Genomic DNA, 18,289 nt, shown 5'->3' on the forward strand with positions numbered 1-18,289 from the left:
TTTAATTTTTTTTTTTTTTACATTTATATCCCGCCCTTCTCCGAAGACTCAGGGCGGCTTACATTGTGTAAGGCAATAGTCTCATTCTATTTGTATATTTATATACAAAGTCAACTTATTGCCCCCCCAACAATCTGGGTCCTCATTTTACCTACCTTATAAAGGATGGAAGGCTGAGTCAACCTTGGGCCTGGTGGGACTAGAACCTGCAATAATTGCAGGCAGCTGTGTTTAATAACAGGCTTCTCACAGCCTGAGCCACACGCGGCCCTTTATGTTCTTTACATGTCTACTTTAATGAAAAGAATGACATGATAGCAGTTGAGGGCCTGCCACAAGGAAGAGGGGGTCAATCTATTCTCCAAAACATCTGAAGGCAGAACAAGAAGCAAGGGAAGGAAAATAATCAAGGAGAGAATCAATCTAGAAGTAAGGACACATTTCCTGACAGTGAGAGCAATTAATCAGTGTAATGACTTGCTTGTGGGTACTCCATCACTAAAGATTTTTAAGAGGGGTTGGGCTAGAAGTCCTGCAAGATCCCTTCCAACTGTATTATTATGTAAAAAGACTCAATTGTTTTAGTGGTAAGATGAAATTTCTACTTGTGTCATACTTCTTTTCCCGATGGACCTTTTACTTTAGTGAAGGTTTACATTTAATTTATTTTTAAATATTATTCCAACAAAAACAGATACTTGTAAAGAATTTTCGTATGCAGTAAAAGAGGGGAAAATGATAAAGATCTATCATTAAACTTGCAAGAAAACAGACTGGATGAATAGTTCTTAAATTTGTAAGAATGACCACTTTTCTTCTTTTTAATGGAATACTTCATCTAATTACTTTTAATTTATTTTTAATTTAATTTGGCAGCCCCCAGGGGAAGGGCCTTCTCTGTTGGAGCTCCTACACTTTGGAATGAACTTCCCCCTGGTTTACGTCAAGTGCCTGATCTTCGGACTTTTCGCCGTGAGCTGAAAACGCACCTATTTATTCAAGCGGGACTGGATTAAAATTTTATTGGGGTTATTTATATTTTAAGGTTTTTAAATTGTTTTAAATTTTCGGCCACCTTATAATATGTTCTTTTTTAATCTCTTTTAATGTGTATATAGTGAATTTTTACTTGGCTGTACACCGCCTTGAGTCCTTCGGGAGAAGGGCGGTATAAAAATCGAATAAAATAAATAAATAAATAAAATATGCAGCCATTCATCCTCCTGATAATCTGAGAAAAAGAGTTATGATGATCGCTACAGGACACCCCAAAATGTGTCAATTATCACTTCTTGCGACTGGATTGGCATAGCAACCTCTTATTTAAAAAGCCTTTGCAGAATGCCTTTATTTGTTATTATAAGAATTATTTGCTATTGTTTCAAAAATCTCCAACTAGCAAAATCTTGGTCATCTCAGAAAGAAAGTTAAGTAAACTTAAGAGAGTTTAAACATTAGCAAACTGAGCAGTAGAGGAGGGGGGCAGGAAAGCAATACAAAATAACCCTGAACATAGATATATATTTGACTCAATTCTGCAAAGCTTTTTTCTAATTAAGAATGCATAGAATTGCAGCTAAAAGGGGCTTAAATGGCCTACAAGATCATTAACAAATCAATGAAGTCCAATGTTATTTAGGCTCATGTGTCCAGCTATCCAGACACCCAGACATTTTCAAATAAATGAATTACAGGAAGCAATAGGTAATTGTTAACCACAGCACACATTAGGATGTAGGCTGAAATAACCCTCAATATTACAGCTAGTCCTTGTTTTATAACCACAACTGAGCCCAAAATTTCCACTGCTAAGCAAGGCGGTTGTTAAATGAGTTGTGCCCCATTTTGCAAACTTTTTTTGCCATGGTTGTTAAGCAAATCACTGAAGTTTTTAAGTGAATCATGGAACTGACTTCCACCATTGACTTTGCTTGTCAGAACCTCCCTAGGAAGGTTGCAAATGACAATCCAAGGACTTGCAACCATTATAAATACACTCTGGTTGCCAAGCACCCAAAGTCTGATCATGTGACTATGGGGATGTTGCAACAGTCATAAGTTTAAGAGCTAGACGTAAGTCACTTTTTTCAGTTGTAACTTGCTGTTGTAACTTGGAACTGTCATTAAACAAATGGTTGTTAATTCAAGAACTACTTGAATCATGATTTTTCTGCCCTCTCTAACATTCTTTTCTTTAAAAAAACATTTTATTAGGTTATAAAATAAGATACAAAATACAAAAGTGAATAGGAAGACAGTGGGGGAGGGGAAGAGGAGAAAAAGAAGGGAAGCAGGGCTGGGGAAAAGAAAAAAAAAGACATTGACTTCCGACTCCCTTTGTTGCAGTAAAATAAAGCATTAATATCAAACCACAATTTTTTAACTTTTCCATATTAATATAAATTAGTCATTTCTATACACACGTTTCAATCTAATTGGTAAAACCCAAAATCAGTGGGACATAGTGGCTCAGTGGATAAGACAGTGAGCTTGTCGATCGAAAGGTTGGCAGTTCGGCGGTTTGAATCCCGAGTGCCACGTAATGGGGTGAGCTCCCGTTACTTCTCCCAGCTTCTGCCAACATAGCAGTTCGAAAGCACGTAAAAAATGCAAGTAGAAAAATAGGGACCATCTTTGGTGGGAAGGTAACAGCGTTCCATGCGCCTTTGGCGTTTAGTCATGCCGGCCACATGACCACGGAGACGTCTTTGGACAGCGCTGGCTCTTCAGCTTTGAAACAGAGATGAGCACCGCCCCCTAGAGTCAGGAACAACTAGCACATATGTGCGAGGGGAATCTTTACCTTTATACACATGTTTCAATCTAATCAGTAAAACCCAAAATCAAAGTTTCGTTTTTTCCCCACCTCAAGCACAAAGTTCAGAAGCAGTTTCCATGTGGCAACCAAGGTATTTATATTCTTTTCTTTAATCAAAACAGTCAATTTAGCCATTTCTGCCAACTCCATCAGCCTCTGTAGCCTCAAACATACTTTTCTAATACAATGAGGGAATGTGGTTTTTAGAAATAGGTGGAGCAATGTAAAACTGCTTCATGTCATGTACTTATATGCTTCCTGAATGGTTTTTTTCACCCAAGAAAATAAATTTTCAAAAAGCTACCAAACACTCTATGGCAGTGGCCCCCAATTTTTTGGGCACCAGGAACTGGTTCTGTGGAGAGAGGTTTTCCTATGAACCAGAGGGGGTGTGGTTTTATATGCTGCTTGCATCCGGTGGATGGGGCTTCGCTTGTTTGCGCATCCCGGTTTCTGGCATGCTGCAGACCAATGCAGTCCACGGACCGGAGGTTGGGAACCCCTGCTCTATGGCTATTGTATACAGATAGTCCTCGATTTATGACCATAATTAAGTCATAATTATAACAGAGCCCAGTGGTGAAATCCAAATATTTTTACTATCGGTTCTGTGGGCATGGCTTGGTGAGTGTGGTGTAGTTTGGTGGGCGTGGCAGGGGAAGGATATTGCAAAATCTCCATTCCCAGTCCACTCTGGGGCCAGCCAGAGATAGTATTTGCTGGTTCTCTGAACTACTCAAAATTTCTGCTGCCGGTTCTCCGAACTGCTCAAAATTTCCGCTATTGGTTCTCTAGAACCTATCAGAACCTTCTGGATTTCACCCCTGATTGAGCCCCAATTTTTTGTTGCCAAGTGAATCATTTGTTAAGTGAATTTTGCCCCCTTTTACGACCTTTGGTGCCACTGTTGTTCAGTGAATCACTGAGCTGTTAAGTTAGTAACACAGTTGTTAAGTGAATCTTGTTTCCCCATTGATTTTGCTGATAAGAAGGTTACAAAAGGTGATCACATGGACCTTGCCAATGAAGGACATTGCCACCATCATAAATATGAGTCAGTTGCCAAGCATCTGAATTTTGATTATGGGAATACTGCAATGGTCAAAAACGTGTGGAAAAAAAACACTAGTCATGTGACTTTTTCAGTGCTATTGTAACTTTGAACAGTCACTAAATGAACTGTTGTAAGTCAAAGATTACCTGTATACATTGGACATAAGGTTCACTAATACAGGAAAACATGCAGCTATATATTTTTGTAGGCAACTAGTTTTAATACAGAATGTTAAACTCTAATGGATTCTTTCTATTGCTGATTTTTTGTGGTAGAGATCTACTTAGATAGATAAGAATTTTTTCCCCTACAAAATATCTCAGTGGATCCCTTATAAATATTCAGGTCTATCACCATGCATTCTTAAAATTTCCCAAGATGCTTTAGGAACTCTTGTTTCAACATTCAGGTGTCTCAGAGCATACCTTCATAGGTTCCTACTTCAAGAAGAGTTCCGCTTTTTTCAAGTTCAAGAAACTCTTGTACGCTTAGAAAGTTATAGTCCACACCAGGCACTTCTCCTTCTCTTGGAGGACGTGTGGTGCCTAGGTAAAGAAGAAACAGACAGAACAAGATGAGTATTGAAGTTACAAGAGTACTTTAGGAAAAATACATTATGATAATGCTGAAAGAAACAGTGGTAACCAGGTGGAATCCTCTGTGGAAAAAGTCAATGTAGAGAAGCCAATAGAGAGTTTAAAGAAAGCACCTCTGTGCCCAAGTATGGATAACCATCGCTATTTCATTTCCTCTGCTCCCTGCTTGTCAGAGGAGAGAGGAAAAGGTGGGGAGGAAGGCAGAAGGCAAAGGAGGGGAGCGGAGCGGAGAGGAGAGGAGAAGAGGGAAGGGAAGAGAAGGGGAGGGGAGGGGAAAGGAGGGAAGAGAAGGGAAGAGAAGGGGAGGGAGGGGAGAGGAGGGAAGAGAAGGGAGAGGAGAGGAGAGGAGAGGAGAGGAGGGGAGGGGAGAGGAGAGGAGAGGAGAAGAGAGGAGGAGAGGGTAGTGGAGGGGAGAGGAGAGATTTTCCCTTTAGAAATTATTTCACACAAAGTTCTTTCTATTTGATTGGTCATTGATGGAACAGCACTACTGGTTCTCTTGGAATCTTTGTATAACGTGAGCTTATTTCCATAATATATTCACATTCTTAACTATGACATCTTTCAAGGAATATTGTTTTGCGCATCTTCAGTTTCTGGGATAATCTACGTGCCAAGTACAAAGCAGAAATATTTCTCAGTTTACTTATACTTTTTCATTCCTCTCCAATATCTAGCCTACTTATAGAAGGAAATATGAATTAATTTCACAAAGCTTTACTGAATAGAATAATACTTGCATAAAGTAGAGTGGGATGGGGGTAAGAAGAGCTGATTCTCATAATCTTGATACAATCAAATAAAAATTGAACATTAAGCACTTCAAGTGATGCATATTTAACTTTCTCTGGGTAGAAGTAATTCACTGTATTTTATTTTGAGTATCTCTTCAAAACACAGTTCCTGTATCCTTGGAGACTCACTGAGGAGAAAATAAATCTATATCTTATTCATATTAAGGAAAAAAAGACTGACACACAGCTGTAATGCTTTGAATTCTATACAAATGCAATTTTAGTAATATTTCTTTTGTTTCAAGTGCTCAGAACAAACACATCTGGCTGCGTCAAATGGGCTGGTTTGTATCAGCTCACTGCTCTTCCCAAGCCCTCAGCACTGACTGAGCTATGGGTCCATTGATTTACCTTTTTTCGATTTTATTTGGGCTCCAGGTATGTTTTTTGGCCAAGAAAGCCCACAAAAAACGGGCAACTTACTACAAGACCATGGTGTAACTTTAAGACACAGGATCAGTGACACTTGTGTTACTTCTCCTTCCATGGAACTGACCAAGCTACAAACATCCATATTTTGCGTGGTTCTGTAGAGCAATGATCGTTCCTGGCTTTGTGGCTTCAACGCAAATGTTCCCAACTGCAATTCAAAAAACAAACTAAGGGAAACAAGGGGTAAAGGAATCCCCTCCTTCTCTGACAGGCTGCTGGCTGGACACACGCCTGACAGATGGCATTTGAAAAGGATTTTATGAACCATCTGGGGTGTTTACAATGAGTCTAAACCACAGTTACCACCAACCTAGGGGACATTTTCCTCCTCGATATGATATAAGAGAAATACAAACACAGGAAAATCAAACGCGGTACATTTTTCTAGCATTGTTACATTAATGGTAAGTGCCAAATTCTTAGTTGAATTCATGAGAGGAACATGCAGCAAATGTGTTGCTATCATGTCGGTAACAACCTCTGAAAAGCAACTCGTTTTATGAAACCGCACTCAGAAAATTTTCCTGGAAGAGATTCAAACGTAAGTTTTCTTTTCAACATGCACAAAACAACACCCAATATGCAAAAGGGTTAGTTTTGTAAGAGGAGAGCTGTGTTCGTCTATGTTTTGCCAAAAAAAAAACACACAAAAAAACTAGGAAAAATCTGGTAGCATCTTTGCAGACAGACCAGTTTTATTAAAAGGCATATGCTTTTATGAAGTATAGCTCATTTAATCAGATGTTAGCATTAGAAATCACAACAATACATGGAAGAATTTTGATATTTGGGGCAAAAAATGAAACAGCCAAAACACAGTCACAAGTAATTACTGAATTCTGAATAAATTTCACGTAAGCAAATTTTGACTTGAAAATGCTCAAATATGCTATTTCAATAAATGTAAGTTTATTGAAAATCTTATCAAATGTCTGCCAATGTTTGTCAACAAAGAACTTTTAAAATTCATGTGCATTCTAGCATCTTCAAAAAAAAAAAAGTCTTACTGTTCTGTAAAATCTATTGCAAGTATGTTAGATGTCAAGAATGCCATTTATTTGGCAGAGAAATCAAACTTGCTTTCATTGGTTTTATTTATGTTGCAAAAGCCTTTAAATATGACTAGTTTCAAATCTGTTGCAAAAACAGAATGATACACTGATTAGTTTGAATCTCCTAGCTGTAAACTCTTTTAAAGAATCTTAAATTATATCTTAAATCAAGAAGTTAGTATGAAAAATCATGTTATCTTGTTATCTTTTCCATCCCTTCTCCCAGGGATTTTTGGCTGGTTTCCTCTTACACTGCTTAATAAATGTTGACACTCAGCAGCTAAATTAATTCCAAACTTGCTTACCATGATCTTAGAATGACACTTCAAGAAACCTGCACTTGGTAACCTCAACTGATTTTTCATTAATTGAAACATTTATCTGATACTGCAGAGCAATTAAAGCATATACTGTAACCAGTCTTAAAATGAATCACATGGCTTGGGAAAACAATTACAGATCCAAAAGAGTCTACTTTACATTATTGTTGTCCTATATTAATCCCATATTCTCCTATTTGAACCTAGCAAGAAATCCTAGCTTAATACTAATCAGAATAATGATATAATGCGTGATTGATGGAATATTTGATCTAGATACGTAAGGCTGTTTTCTACAAGGCACAAAAAGACCAGGTCCAAACCTGAAGGTCGAATTAAATAAAGTGCTTTATTGCTGAAGTCTATGCACAGGCATTTTTTCAGCTAACCATCAACACCTGGTTAGAGTCAGGCACTTGAGGGAGTTTGGATTTAGTTTGCTTGCGCCTACATAATGATTTTAGGCTGATTCCCATTTTCATTCTGCTCCCAGATTCTGCCATTTCTTCTCCTAAGGTTTCTTGGCCTCCCCAAAACTATTGTCCATGCTTTCTTAAATATGGTAATCCCAAATTTACATTACACCATCTAGATCAGGGGTGATAAACTCAAGGCCCGGGGGCCAGATCCGGCCTGGAGGGTGCTTAGATCTGGCCCGCGGGGCTGCCCTATAAACAGCAAAGGACCAGCCTGAGGTACCTCTGCCAGTGAAAAGGGAGCTCGGGAGGGCCACATGCAGCCCTCTTAGGCTCTGTTTTTGGCTGTGACGGCCTCCTGCCATCTTCTGCCAGTGAAAAGGGAGCTTGGGGGGGTGCAGCTCCCCAAGTTCTGTTTTCACTGGTAGAGGGCAGCAGGAGGCCGTCGTGACTAAAAATGGAGCTTGGGAGCCCATTTTTGCTGGCAGAGAGCTCAGGCCACCACAGACACCCCCAACACAAGGAACGTCAAGCTGGCTACACCCACCCTAGCCCCCGAGGTCAAACACAACCCTGATGTGGCCCTCAATGAAATTGAGTTTGACACCCATGATCTAGATGATCTTGCCAATTTATACTTGCATGCAATATCATGAAAGCAGTTCTGCTTTGGTACCCTCTGATACCATCCTATATGAATATGCACTTAGGTCAGATCAAGAAAATACAGTCCAGTCTCTTGATTAAACCACAATTTAGCATTCTCCCCACTCTTCCTTCAGTCCTTATCACATTGTTAAGTCATGTTTCTCAGTGCTGTGGTGTGAAGATGGGTGAATCTGAAGAATTTTGTCAAAAGATGTGAGTTAAAAAAAATGATGCTACTCTTTTTTGCAGATGGCCATGTTCAACGGCATTTGTCCTCAACCTTGTGCTTTCCACAACATTAAACTTTCACTCCATTAACCCCAGGAGCTTGGGCGTTGACCTTGCAGGTTTAGAGAAAGATAGAAAGCATCCCATTGCCAATGGTTTTTATATATTCCTTTTATTCTATTTAAAAATAAAAATAATAATAGGAAGGCATGGTCTATTCAGATGAAATACAAATATGATTAGTTGATTGCTTATATGTAATTAAGTCAGTGCTGACTATTAGCCACCATGTTGATAGATTTTCTCCAGAATGATCTGTCCTCAACCTGGTCTTTCCTGTCTTCCGACAAGGCACCAATCCATCCACCTTATTGCTGGTCATCCTAATTTTTAATTCATCTACCTTTCCCAACATTATGGATTTTTCAAGAAAGCTACAATAAGTGTTCACATAATGCATTCAAAATATGAAAGTTTGAGCCTAGCCATTTGGATCTGAAGTGAAAACTCTAAACCAATTTGTTCTAGTATCTATCTATTTATTTCCTTGGCTACCTATAGTATTCTCAGGAGTCTTCTCCAACACCAACATTTAAAGCATCTATGCCAGTGGTAGTCAACCTGGTCCCTACCGTCCACTAGTGGGCGTTCCAGCTTTCATGGTGGGCGGTAGGGGTTTTGTCCGATACTGAAGCACTTTCCTTTTTTTTAATTTAATTGACTTTTAAAAAAAATTTCATAGCATTATTTAAAAACATTTTCATTAAGTTTTCATAACATTCCCCGTGACAATTTAAATTTCTGAAAATATACTATTTGTATCACCCACGCATAAGTTTAGTTCACATTACCTAAATTAAACTAAATGACGCTATAGTGCGACCGCAAACAAAAGAGCCTCATCCCAGAATAGCTCGCGCATCTCCCCCCACACCACCCAGCTGTAACAGACAAGCAGAGCTGGTAGCTGGCGCCCCCCCCAAAAAACCCAATCCACGATGCGTGAGAGGCACGGCGCATTACTGTGGAACTGGCGGGCAGTTAAATTTTTTTTACTACTAACAGAGATACAAAAGTGGGCGGTAGGTATAAAAAGGTTGACTACCCCTGATCTATTCTATACTCTTTCTATTCTGCTTCCTTAAATCCCAATAAGTATGTGTGTGTGTGTGAGACAGAGGGAGGGAGGGAGAGACAGAGCCAAGACAGAGATAGAGAGAATTTCTAGGACAGTTGGTTCACTACAAAGAATAGTCTCTTTGTATGTCTTGTACCCTTTCTAAATTGGAATGGATCTCTTCCATTTGCTCCCAGCAAATGTTAAGTCATGTACAAAGTGTGAGCTTAAAGCTAAGCAGATACTGGGCGTACCTTCTGTCCTATTCTTCTCAAACGAGGACATCTGAGATGGACCCCTCTTTCCATTCTGAACTTTTGAATTAAATAGTGAAGTTATATACTTGCCAATTTTAATATCTTCAGCAACTAAGGGAGCCCAGGTTACTTAGAGGTCATCTTCTGCTGATGACATCAGCTGACAAATGCAGAGGTCTGCTTCTTCTGCATCTGTCACCTAAATCACATTGGACAGCCAGTTTTCTGCAGATCTGCTAAAGGCAACAAGGGAATGGAACAGACAGAAGCAACCTGTTCCATTTCAAGAAGGGGCAACCTGATTATTGACTAGGCAAAAAAATATAACCATATATGATATACAATTAGCAATTTCCCAGTCAATTGTGATTTAAAAAAAAAATCTGAGAAAAATTGCACCCAGTCTTTTAACTCATTCAGGCCATCTAACTTTTCTATTTCCGACGCACTGCCAAGGTACTTTACCTGGCTGAATGATTTGAGGATAAAGTGCAAAACTGAATCAGAACCGCAACTAAAATGCAAGGTCCTTCAAGAAAGATGTTGCTTGACTAGAAAGCAGATGGAAAATAATGCATATTATTTTATCCTTGACCTCTAGATCAGGGGTCTCCAACCTTGGCAATTTTAAGCCTGGAGGACTTCAACTCCCAGAATTCTCCAGCCAGCAAAGCTGGCTGGGGCATTCTGGGAATTGAAGTCCTCCAGGCTTAAAGTTGCCAAGGTTGGAGACCCCTGCTCTAGATGGCAAATCCTACTCAGGCCATCTGCAAAGCTTCACTTGAGCTGATTTCTTAAGGGAAGATACATTTAATAAAACCTGCCATAACTGAGCAAGACAACACAGAAAATTGCCCTCTGACATCCACAGGTGGGGTGCGGAGAGGGGAGAGGAAGAAAGTATGCATTGCGACTTCACGATGTAAATTTAGCCTCTTATATACTTGAGTTGAATATCATAATGTTAAAGTACAAAAGGCTGGAACTTGTGACATCATAATATCCGTTTTGTTGATTTGTCATCCCCTAGCTGCAGACTCCAATGGTTGAGATACTAACAGAATGAAATGGAATAGAGTGTTTGTGTGTGTGTGTGTGTGTGTGTGTGTGTGTGTGTGTGTGTGTGTGTGTTGCAAGCTCTTTCCTTTCCCAGGACGGCCATATACATATGAATGCCTGCCTTTGTATCCTAAACATTTATTTCATTTAACTGCTTGCTAATGCAGCAAACAGGAAACATTACTAGAGCTGGTTTACAACCACAGAAGCTATAGGAAGGGCCTCAGATTCCGAATTTCTCAGTCACTTCCTCCCTTTTCCTTACACATTTCTTTGCTGCAGGTGGGAAGGGGTCTCTGTGTCTATCCCCTTCTCTCAGCAGTGTGGTGTGCAAATGAAGGGAGGGACAGCTGCTATCTGGGGACAAAAGACTTTTGTTCCTTCTTGACTCCTGGCTGGGCTGTGAGTGGGGGAAAAAAAAGAAAGAAAGAAGGGGCAACAGCTGTTGTTTTAAGGCTAGCAATGCGTATTGTGCCATCCGAAGGAGGTCTGCACCATATCACTAGTTTATTGGCAGTGTAGTTCCTTCGCAAAGCCCTATGACTGAGCTTCAGTTCCCTGAAAATGGAGAGCATCGATGGCAAAGATGGATTTTAAAGACCAATTACTATCACAGAATACAGCACTTGAATATCTCTGGAGAGATAGATAAGTATAGGTGAGGAGTATGTACTAAAGCCTCACTTTAGGAATAAAAGCAATTAAGCTCTGGTTGCCTTTTTTTGATTTTCTTAGATCTGAACCAGAACTTCCTTTCGGAAAAAGCCAGACCTCCTGCTGTCAGTCCTTTGAGATGAGCCAAGTCAGGAAATAAGGTCTGTACAGATCCTCAGTCATCCAGGTCATGGATGCTTTTTCAGGAGGCAACTGAACTTGGGTTTTTTTTTCTTTTGAAGACATTTCGCTTCTCCTCCAAGAAGCTTCTTCAGCTCTGACAGGATACTGGGGAATGGAATGGAATATAAATCCTTCCATTCTCCACTGTCCTGTCAGAGCTGAAGAAACTTCTTGGAGGAGAAGTGAAACGTCTTCAAAAGAAAAAAACAAGGAAGTCCAGTTGCCTCCTGAAACCCTTTGGGACAGGCACCACAAGGGTTGCCTCAACTTACAATCATTCATTTTGTGACCATTCAAAATTACGATGACACTGAAAAAAGTGAGTTATATGTTTGGTTCTTGTACTTACAACTGTCACATAATGAAAATTTGGGCCGGATTTATAGATTTATGATGGTTGCGGTGTCCCAGGAGGTGATCGCTGTTTGCGCTCTTTCCAACCAGCTTCCAAAAGCAAAGACAATGGAGGAAGCCGAATTTGCTTAATGACCGTGTGCTTCACTTAAAGACCACAGTGATTCACTTAATGACCATGTCAAAAAAGGTAATTAAAAATCAGGTATGATTCATTTAATAATGTTCTTGTTTAGCAATGCAAGTTCTGGTTCCAGATGAGATGGCATGTTTAACAGCTAATATATATGCTGGATATAAAAGCAGAAGCTTAAAAGCCTGCTAGAGTTTCTCTCTGTTCCTCTTGTACCAAAATGGATCAAGGCAAATTATTTTGAATCTCTTTCTCATGTTCCCTCCTTTTCTGGGGTCGAGTTGTGGAAGTTGGTGAGTTGCCATTTATTTTCTCATTTAGTTTCTCTTAACAATTCCCCCAAGGACTTCTGCATTGCTTTCTTAATGTTATCTCTGTGCTTTTCTGCACCTACTGATTGATACTGGGAAAACAATTATTAATGCTTTCTTTCTTCTTTCAGCAGGACCGGATGGATTTTGCAGTCATCTCCAAGTGGATGAAGTCTATTTGAACAGGACAAACCTGGTGCAGTTTTGTCATTTTTTTCTTTTGACTGTGCTAACTGACCCAAAGAAATAAGGCAAGCAGCCCTGATCTAGCTTTTAACATCTATAGGTGAGCCTCCAACTGTGGTGGCAAAAGTTAATACTGTAGTTAATGTGACAAAAGAACAAAATCAAAATGAAACCTTATCAGTTTTGATTCTATCCTGCCTTCATGTATTCCTGTGAACATGGTGGTTCTCTATGGAGGAAAGGTTCAGATTTTAATTCAAGGGTCTTTTAGTAGATGAATATGTCTCCTGTCCATGTTTATCATGGTTAAATGTTTCCCATTTTCTCAGTTTGCTCATTACCCTAAATGATAAGCTGACCACATAGTCTGATTAATCGTGATAGACTAAACAGCAACCATTAGACATATAGACATCTGCCATCATCCACTATGGGGACCCAAGGTCTCTAGTACTGAACAATTAATCCAGTGGAAAGACTTTGTCTCCAGAAGTTATGGGTGTTCCAACACTGGAAGTTTTTAAGAAGAGATTGGACAATGATTTATCTGAAATGTTATAGGATTTCCAGCCTGAACAGAGGGTTGGACTAGAAGACCTCCAAGGCCCCTTCCAACTCTGTTATTCTGTTATAAGTGTGTCCTACAAAACCATCCATGATTTGGAACCCATGCTTTATGGCTTAGCATGTTGTATGTACCCGACATGTACTTTATTCATTGAACCATTGTTAGACTTATTACACTTCTTCACAAAATCAGAATGTAATGGCTCTTTTTTTTTTTTAAGGTTCCATTCTGTAGAGATTTGAAATATTTCTAGCTTTGGGCTAGGAAAATTAGTAGAAGGTTTGAGAAACTAAATGAAAAATGACTGCTCATGGGATTTAACTCTAGTGCAGATGTCTTCAAACGAGCATAGCCTGCTGGAGAATTCTGGGAGCTGAAGTCCACAAGTCTTAAAGCTGCCAGGTTTGGGGACCCCTGCTCTAGTGGATACTGAAATAAATTGTTAGCTTCTTTTCATAACAATAGACATGTCAGATTCATTATCCTTTTTCTCCCTCAATCTAGTGGCAATAGGGTTGCTGCCAAGTGTTTCCTTGAGAGCCCTAAAGAAATTTATTTCCCATGAGATGTGGTTTCTACTTTCTAATCTTTGTATAATGGATGTGTTCAAAATAAAACAATAATGATTTGATCTCTTCCTGTGATCCTACCCTGCTACCTGCTGCAAACCAGCATTTCTGATACCCTCCTGGTAAGGAAGAAAGGTTAAAGCAATATCTGTTTGTTTCAGTAGAAAATTAGGGGCAAAAATGCCCTGGTTCTGTTAGCAATCATATTTTAATATATTGTATTTTAGTCTTAGTTTACATTTAGTTGTGTTTGAAGCCAAGAGAGTTGATATATCTGCTACATACTATTAACTATAGTTCAGGGGTGGGATTCAAAATTTTTAACTACCGGTTCTGTGGGCCTGGTTTGGTAGGCATGGCATGGCTTGGTGGACAGGGCAGGGGAAGGATACTGTAAAATCTCCATTCCCACCCCTCTCCAGGGAAGGTTACTGCAAAATCCCCATTTCCTCCAAATCAGCTGGGACTTGGGACGCAGAGAATAGATGAGGGAGGGGCCAGTCAGAGGTGGTATTTACCGGTTCTCCGAACTACTCAAAATTTCCACTACCGGTTCTCCAGAACTGGTCAGAACCTGCTGAAATCCATCTCTGCTATAGTTACACAATGGCACATATCTATTTTTTTTGTAAGTCTGCATGTCCTTATAACCATAGATTGAACAACTGGATTTTATAAATGTAATATCTTTTTATCGTCCTTCAGTGGTAATTACTAGTTGAAATAAAAGTGATTAAATATTATAATACCTGCTACTCTTACTTATTGAGTCTTACTTCTAAATAATTATATATTTAAATATATATAGGTCTTGGCATATTCAGGTATATGTATATATATTTAAATATGTATAAATCTTTATTTAAATATCTCAAGGATTGCATTCTTCTAGCTATAGAAGTTATACACACCATTATGCATTAGTTCATTTTTTTCCCCTCAGTCATGAAATAACCACACACACACAGAGAGAGAGAGATGCAGAGTATATTTTTGCTGAACTGGTATTAGTAGTGATATGACATGTGACTTCAGTATGAAAATATGTTGAAACACCCTTGGAGTTCCCTGGATAATATTTATTAATATTCTGCCTTTAAAGTTATTAAAAGTTGGTTTTAATAAAATTTAGCAGCCAGGGGTATGGTAAATGAGTGCAAATGACAGACCCAAGAGGGCACTGAAAATCTGGTTCTCAAACTAAACATGATATTTTGAAAGTATAGGTAATCCTCAACTTAAGACTGGTTGCTTAGCAACTGTTTGAAGTTATGACGTACCTCCCTGGAGGTACTTATGACCCAGATTCAAAGTTATGACCCCTCCCAAAGTTATGACCCCAAAGTTATGACATGGTCACGTGGCAACTGGGCCACATTTATGGCTATTTACAGCATCTTTCCAGTTCTTGGGTATAAGAATTAGAGATAAAACTATACGGAAGAAAACAGATTTCTAGAAGGGCCGTGCAGAAAGAAAAAGGAGGGGAAGAAGGTCTGGATTGCAAGACATCCAGTGGGAGAAGAAACAACAGCAATAGCACTTAGACTTACATGCCAGTTTATAGTGCTTTACAGCCCTCTCTAGGTGGTTTACAGAGTCAGCATATTGCCCTCGACAATCTGGGAACTCAATTTTACTGACCTTGGAAGGATGGAAAGCTGAATCATCAACCTTGAGCTGGCCAAGGATCGAACTTCTGGCTGTAGGCAGTGTTAGCTAGCAATAATATATTCTAACTACTGTGACACCCCGGCTCAATAAGGTGCCATCTGCTCTCAAAATGTAAAATGCAGCCTGCAATCCTCTCCTTTGTTTCCTAGGAGTAAATCTCTGGTATATGATGAAGAGATTGGAAGACATCATGGTTTTCACTGGAAAGCTGGCTGTTGCCCAATTAGAAAACCCATATGTCCTCAACAGTGCTGGAATGGTAGCTATCATAAAGAGAACATTACCCAACCACCTTTTGAATTAGTTACAGAAATACGCTATGTGAATACACAGAGATTTCCATTCTTTACTTACAGGTAGTCCTCAACTTAAGACCAGTTGCTGAGCGACCATTCAAAGTTACAACAGACCCCCCCCCCAAAGGTAACTTAACAAACTGGTACAAAATTCTGATGGCCATTTTTCCGTTCTTTCCCGCGGTCACTTGATTGCCATTTTGGGCATTCAGCTACTGGCCTGCATTTCACGGCCATTTGCAGCCTCTCACGATTTACATTTTTTGCTAGAAACTGGCATTTACTTCCGGGTCTTGACAAAATAGCCTATTGCAGACAATGGGTTCACTTGATGACCATGGGGTTTGCTTAATGACCGTGAATTTGCTTAATGACTGTCACAAAAATGAGTCAGTCACATGAACACCTGCTTAACGACTTGCAGGCCTTACAAGTGTAATTCCAGGATCAATTATGAGCCAATTATGGTTGTAAACCGAGGAGTACCCATATTTAATTGTGTCTAAGATCTCAAATCTTGGGCTTAGCACTGTACCAAATTTAATTCTAAACCTTCTGATTCTCTCTTAACAAGGAAAAGCAATCACTTGAAACCCAGACTAATAAGACAACAAGATCAAATTAATAAGTCAACCTATACTCTATAATCTTGCTATTTTTTATCTTCCCAGAAAGATCTGCTAAATGCCTTCAATGCAGTTTTTCTGGTTCACTCATGAACATGCAAGGTTCCTAGCAAGTAATTGATACAGCATATATATTACTACACAAGAAATTGTATATTACATTAGACTAGCAATCCCATATTAGCATCAAAGAAGGAACAGAGCAGAATATTCCACTTCCTAAACAGTAGGAAAATGCCATGTTAAAAGAGGGCTCCTTCTTGATCTCCATTAACTGAAATTATAGGAATGTAAGGGAATAACTACCTATATAAATCCAAAGGAAATAAACACACACACACACATATACACAACTGTAAGAAAGTTACTTGTCTCATTAGGTTGGGGAAAACAAATAGAAAAACATTTCCCCTTTTATTTCTTCCTGGAATATGTTACTATCATCTACTCAAGAAACTTGTACTTCTTGATGCTGAGCTGTCTAACTAACTATGATTTAAATATCCCTGTTGTATGCCAATTCTCATGTTGCACAGTTACATAGGTAAAGGTAAAGATTCCCCTCACACATACATGCTAGTCGTCGCCGACTCTAGGGGGCGGTGCTCATCTCTGTTTCAAAGCCGAAGAGCCAGTGTTGTCCGAAGACGTGTCCGTGGTCATGTGGCCAGCATGACTCAATGCCAAAGGCGCACGGAACGCTGTTACCTTCCTACCAAAGGTGGTCCCTATTTTTTCTACTTGCATTTTTTTTTACATGTTTTCGAAACTGCTAGGTTGGCAGAAGCTGGGACTAGTAGCGGGAGCTCACCCCGTTACACGGCAGCACTAGGGATTTGAACCGATCGACAAGCTCAGCTATCTTAACCTTACTTAACCTTACACTTAACCTATCTTAACCTTACACTGTAAGCTGCCCTGAGTCTTCAGAGAAGGGCGGGATATAAATGTAAATTAAAAAAAAAAAACCTGAGCCACCACGTCACCAGCCACAGTTACATAGGAACTAACAATATCCATCAACTTTTTTTAGCCTTTTGTGGAATGAAGTCACTTAACTTCTGAAGTGGGAATAAGCTCTCCCTTGGGGTAGTAAGTAATTCAGCTGATTTTTTTCCATCAGCAATGTAGAATTGCTTTTAGAGTTGGAGAGGTCATATCAATTTATTCACTTTTAAGGAAACATTTTAAATATAGGCTTTGATTTTCCCTCTCCCTACTATTATTTTGATCATACTTTTGTAATCTGCACAGGATAATCAGACCAGATTCTAAGTGATCACTTGTAACAACATATCAGTAATCGAAGAGTAATGGCCGCCTAGTGTATCAATTAAGAAGTATATACCACCCAGATTAAGGAATACCATTAAGAAATGTAAAGAACCCAGAGACGTTTACAAAAAAAAGAGAGAAATGATGAAAGCAGCATTGCATCATCAGCATGCAAACTCCGCCCCTTGGAATCTACATGATATCATTGGTCACACATACAAAAAGGGTGGAGCTTGCACTGGGATGGCTCATTTTGATGAAAGCCTTGGATTTTGTGGGTGTCTCTGAATTCCGACCATCACTTTCGACTTCTTAAAAAATGTGAAGATATCACTTTTGTGGGCTAAAGCCCAGTTACTGAAGTACATGATCTGAAAGACACACTGCTAGTAGATATGCAGTAGATATTTTTGAAAACAGCTGAATTTTTAATCAAGAAAGAATAAGGGATTTGCTAGATTGAACCAAAAGCCCACTTAACCCAGCTAACGTGACCCATAAAAAACAAAGATGAACACAGACTTCTCCTCTACTATTGCTCCCCCCACAAAAGGTATTAAAGTTCAAAAATAATAAAATAAAAATAAAGTAAAATAATAAAAGAAAATAATATTAAAAGAAAAGAAAAGAAAAAAGAACAGGAAAGGAAAGGAAAGGAAAGGAAAGGAA

The 18,289-nt window shown here is 39.2% G+C and overlaps 1 protein-coding gene across 31 annotated transcripts in view; it reads right to left on the bottom strand.

The window, feature by feature from the left end:
* MAGI1 (membrane associated guanylate kinase, WW and PDZ domain containing 1) overlaps positions 1 to 18,289 on the bottom strand; it is a 534,475-nt gene that overhangs the window by 128,610 nt on the left and 387,576 nt on the right. For all 31 annotated transcript variants that reach the window (XR_009153941.1, XR_009153943.1, XR_009153946.1 and 28 more), the window contains exon 3: positions 4,298 to 4,417. Coding sequence is in view for 24 of the 31 variants with exons in the window: in XM_058173838.1 (XP_058029821.1) it covers positions 4,298 to 4,417 (120 nt within the window). In the remaining 7 variants the exon portion in view is untranslated. The remainder of the gene's footprint in view (positions 1 to 4,297; positions 4,418 to 18,289) is intronic.

Source organism: Ahaetulla prasina, chromosome 2 (genome assembly GCF_028640845.1).
Source record: "Ahaetulla prasina isolate Xishuangbanna chromosome 2, ASM2864084v1, whole genome shotgun sequence".
Taxonomy (NCBI): Eukaryota; Metazoa; Chordata; class Lepidosauria; order Squamata; family Colubridae; genus Ahaetulla; species Ahaetulla prasina.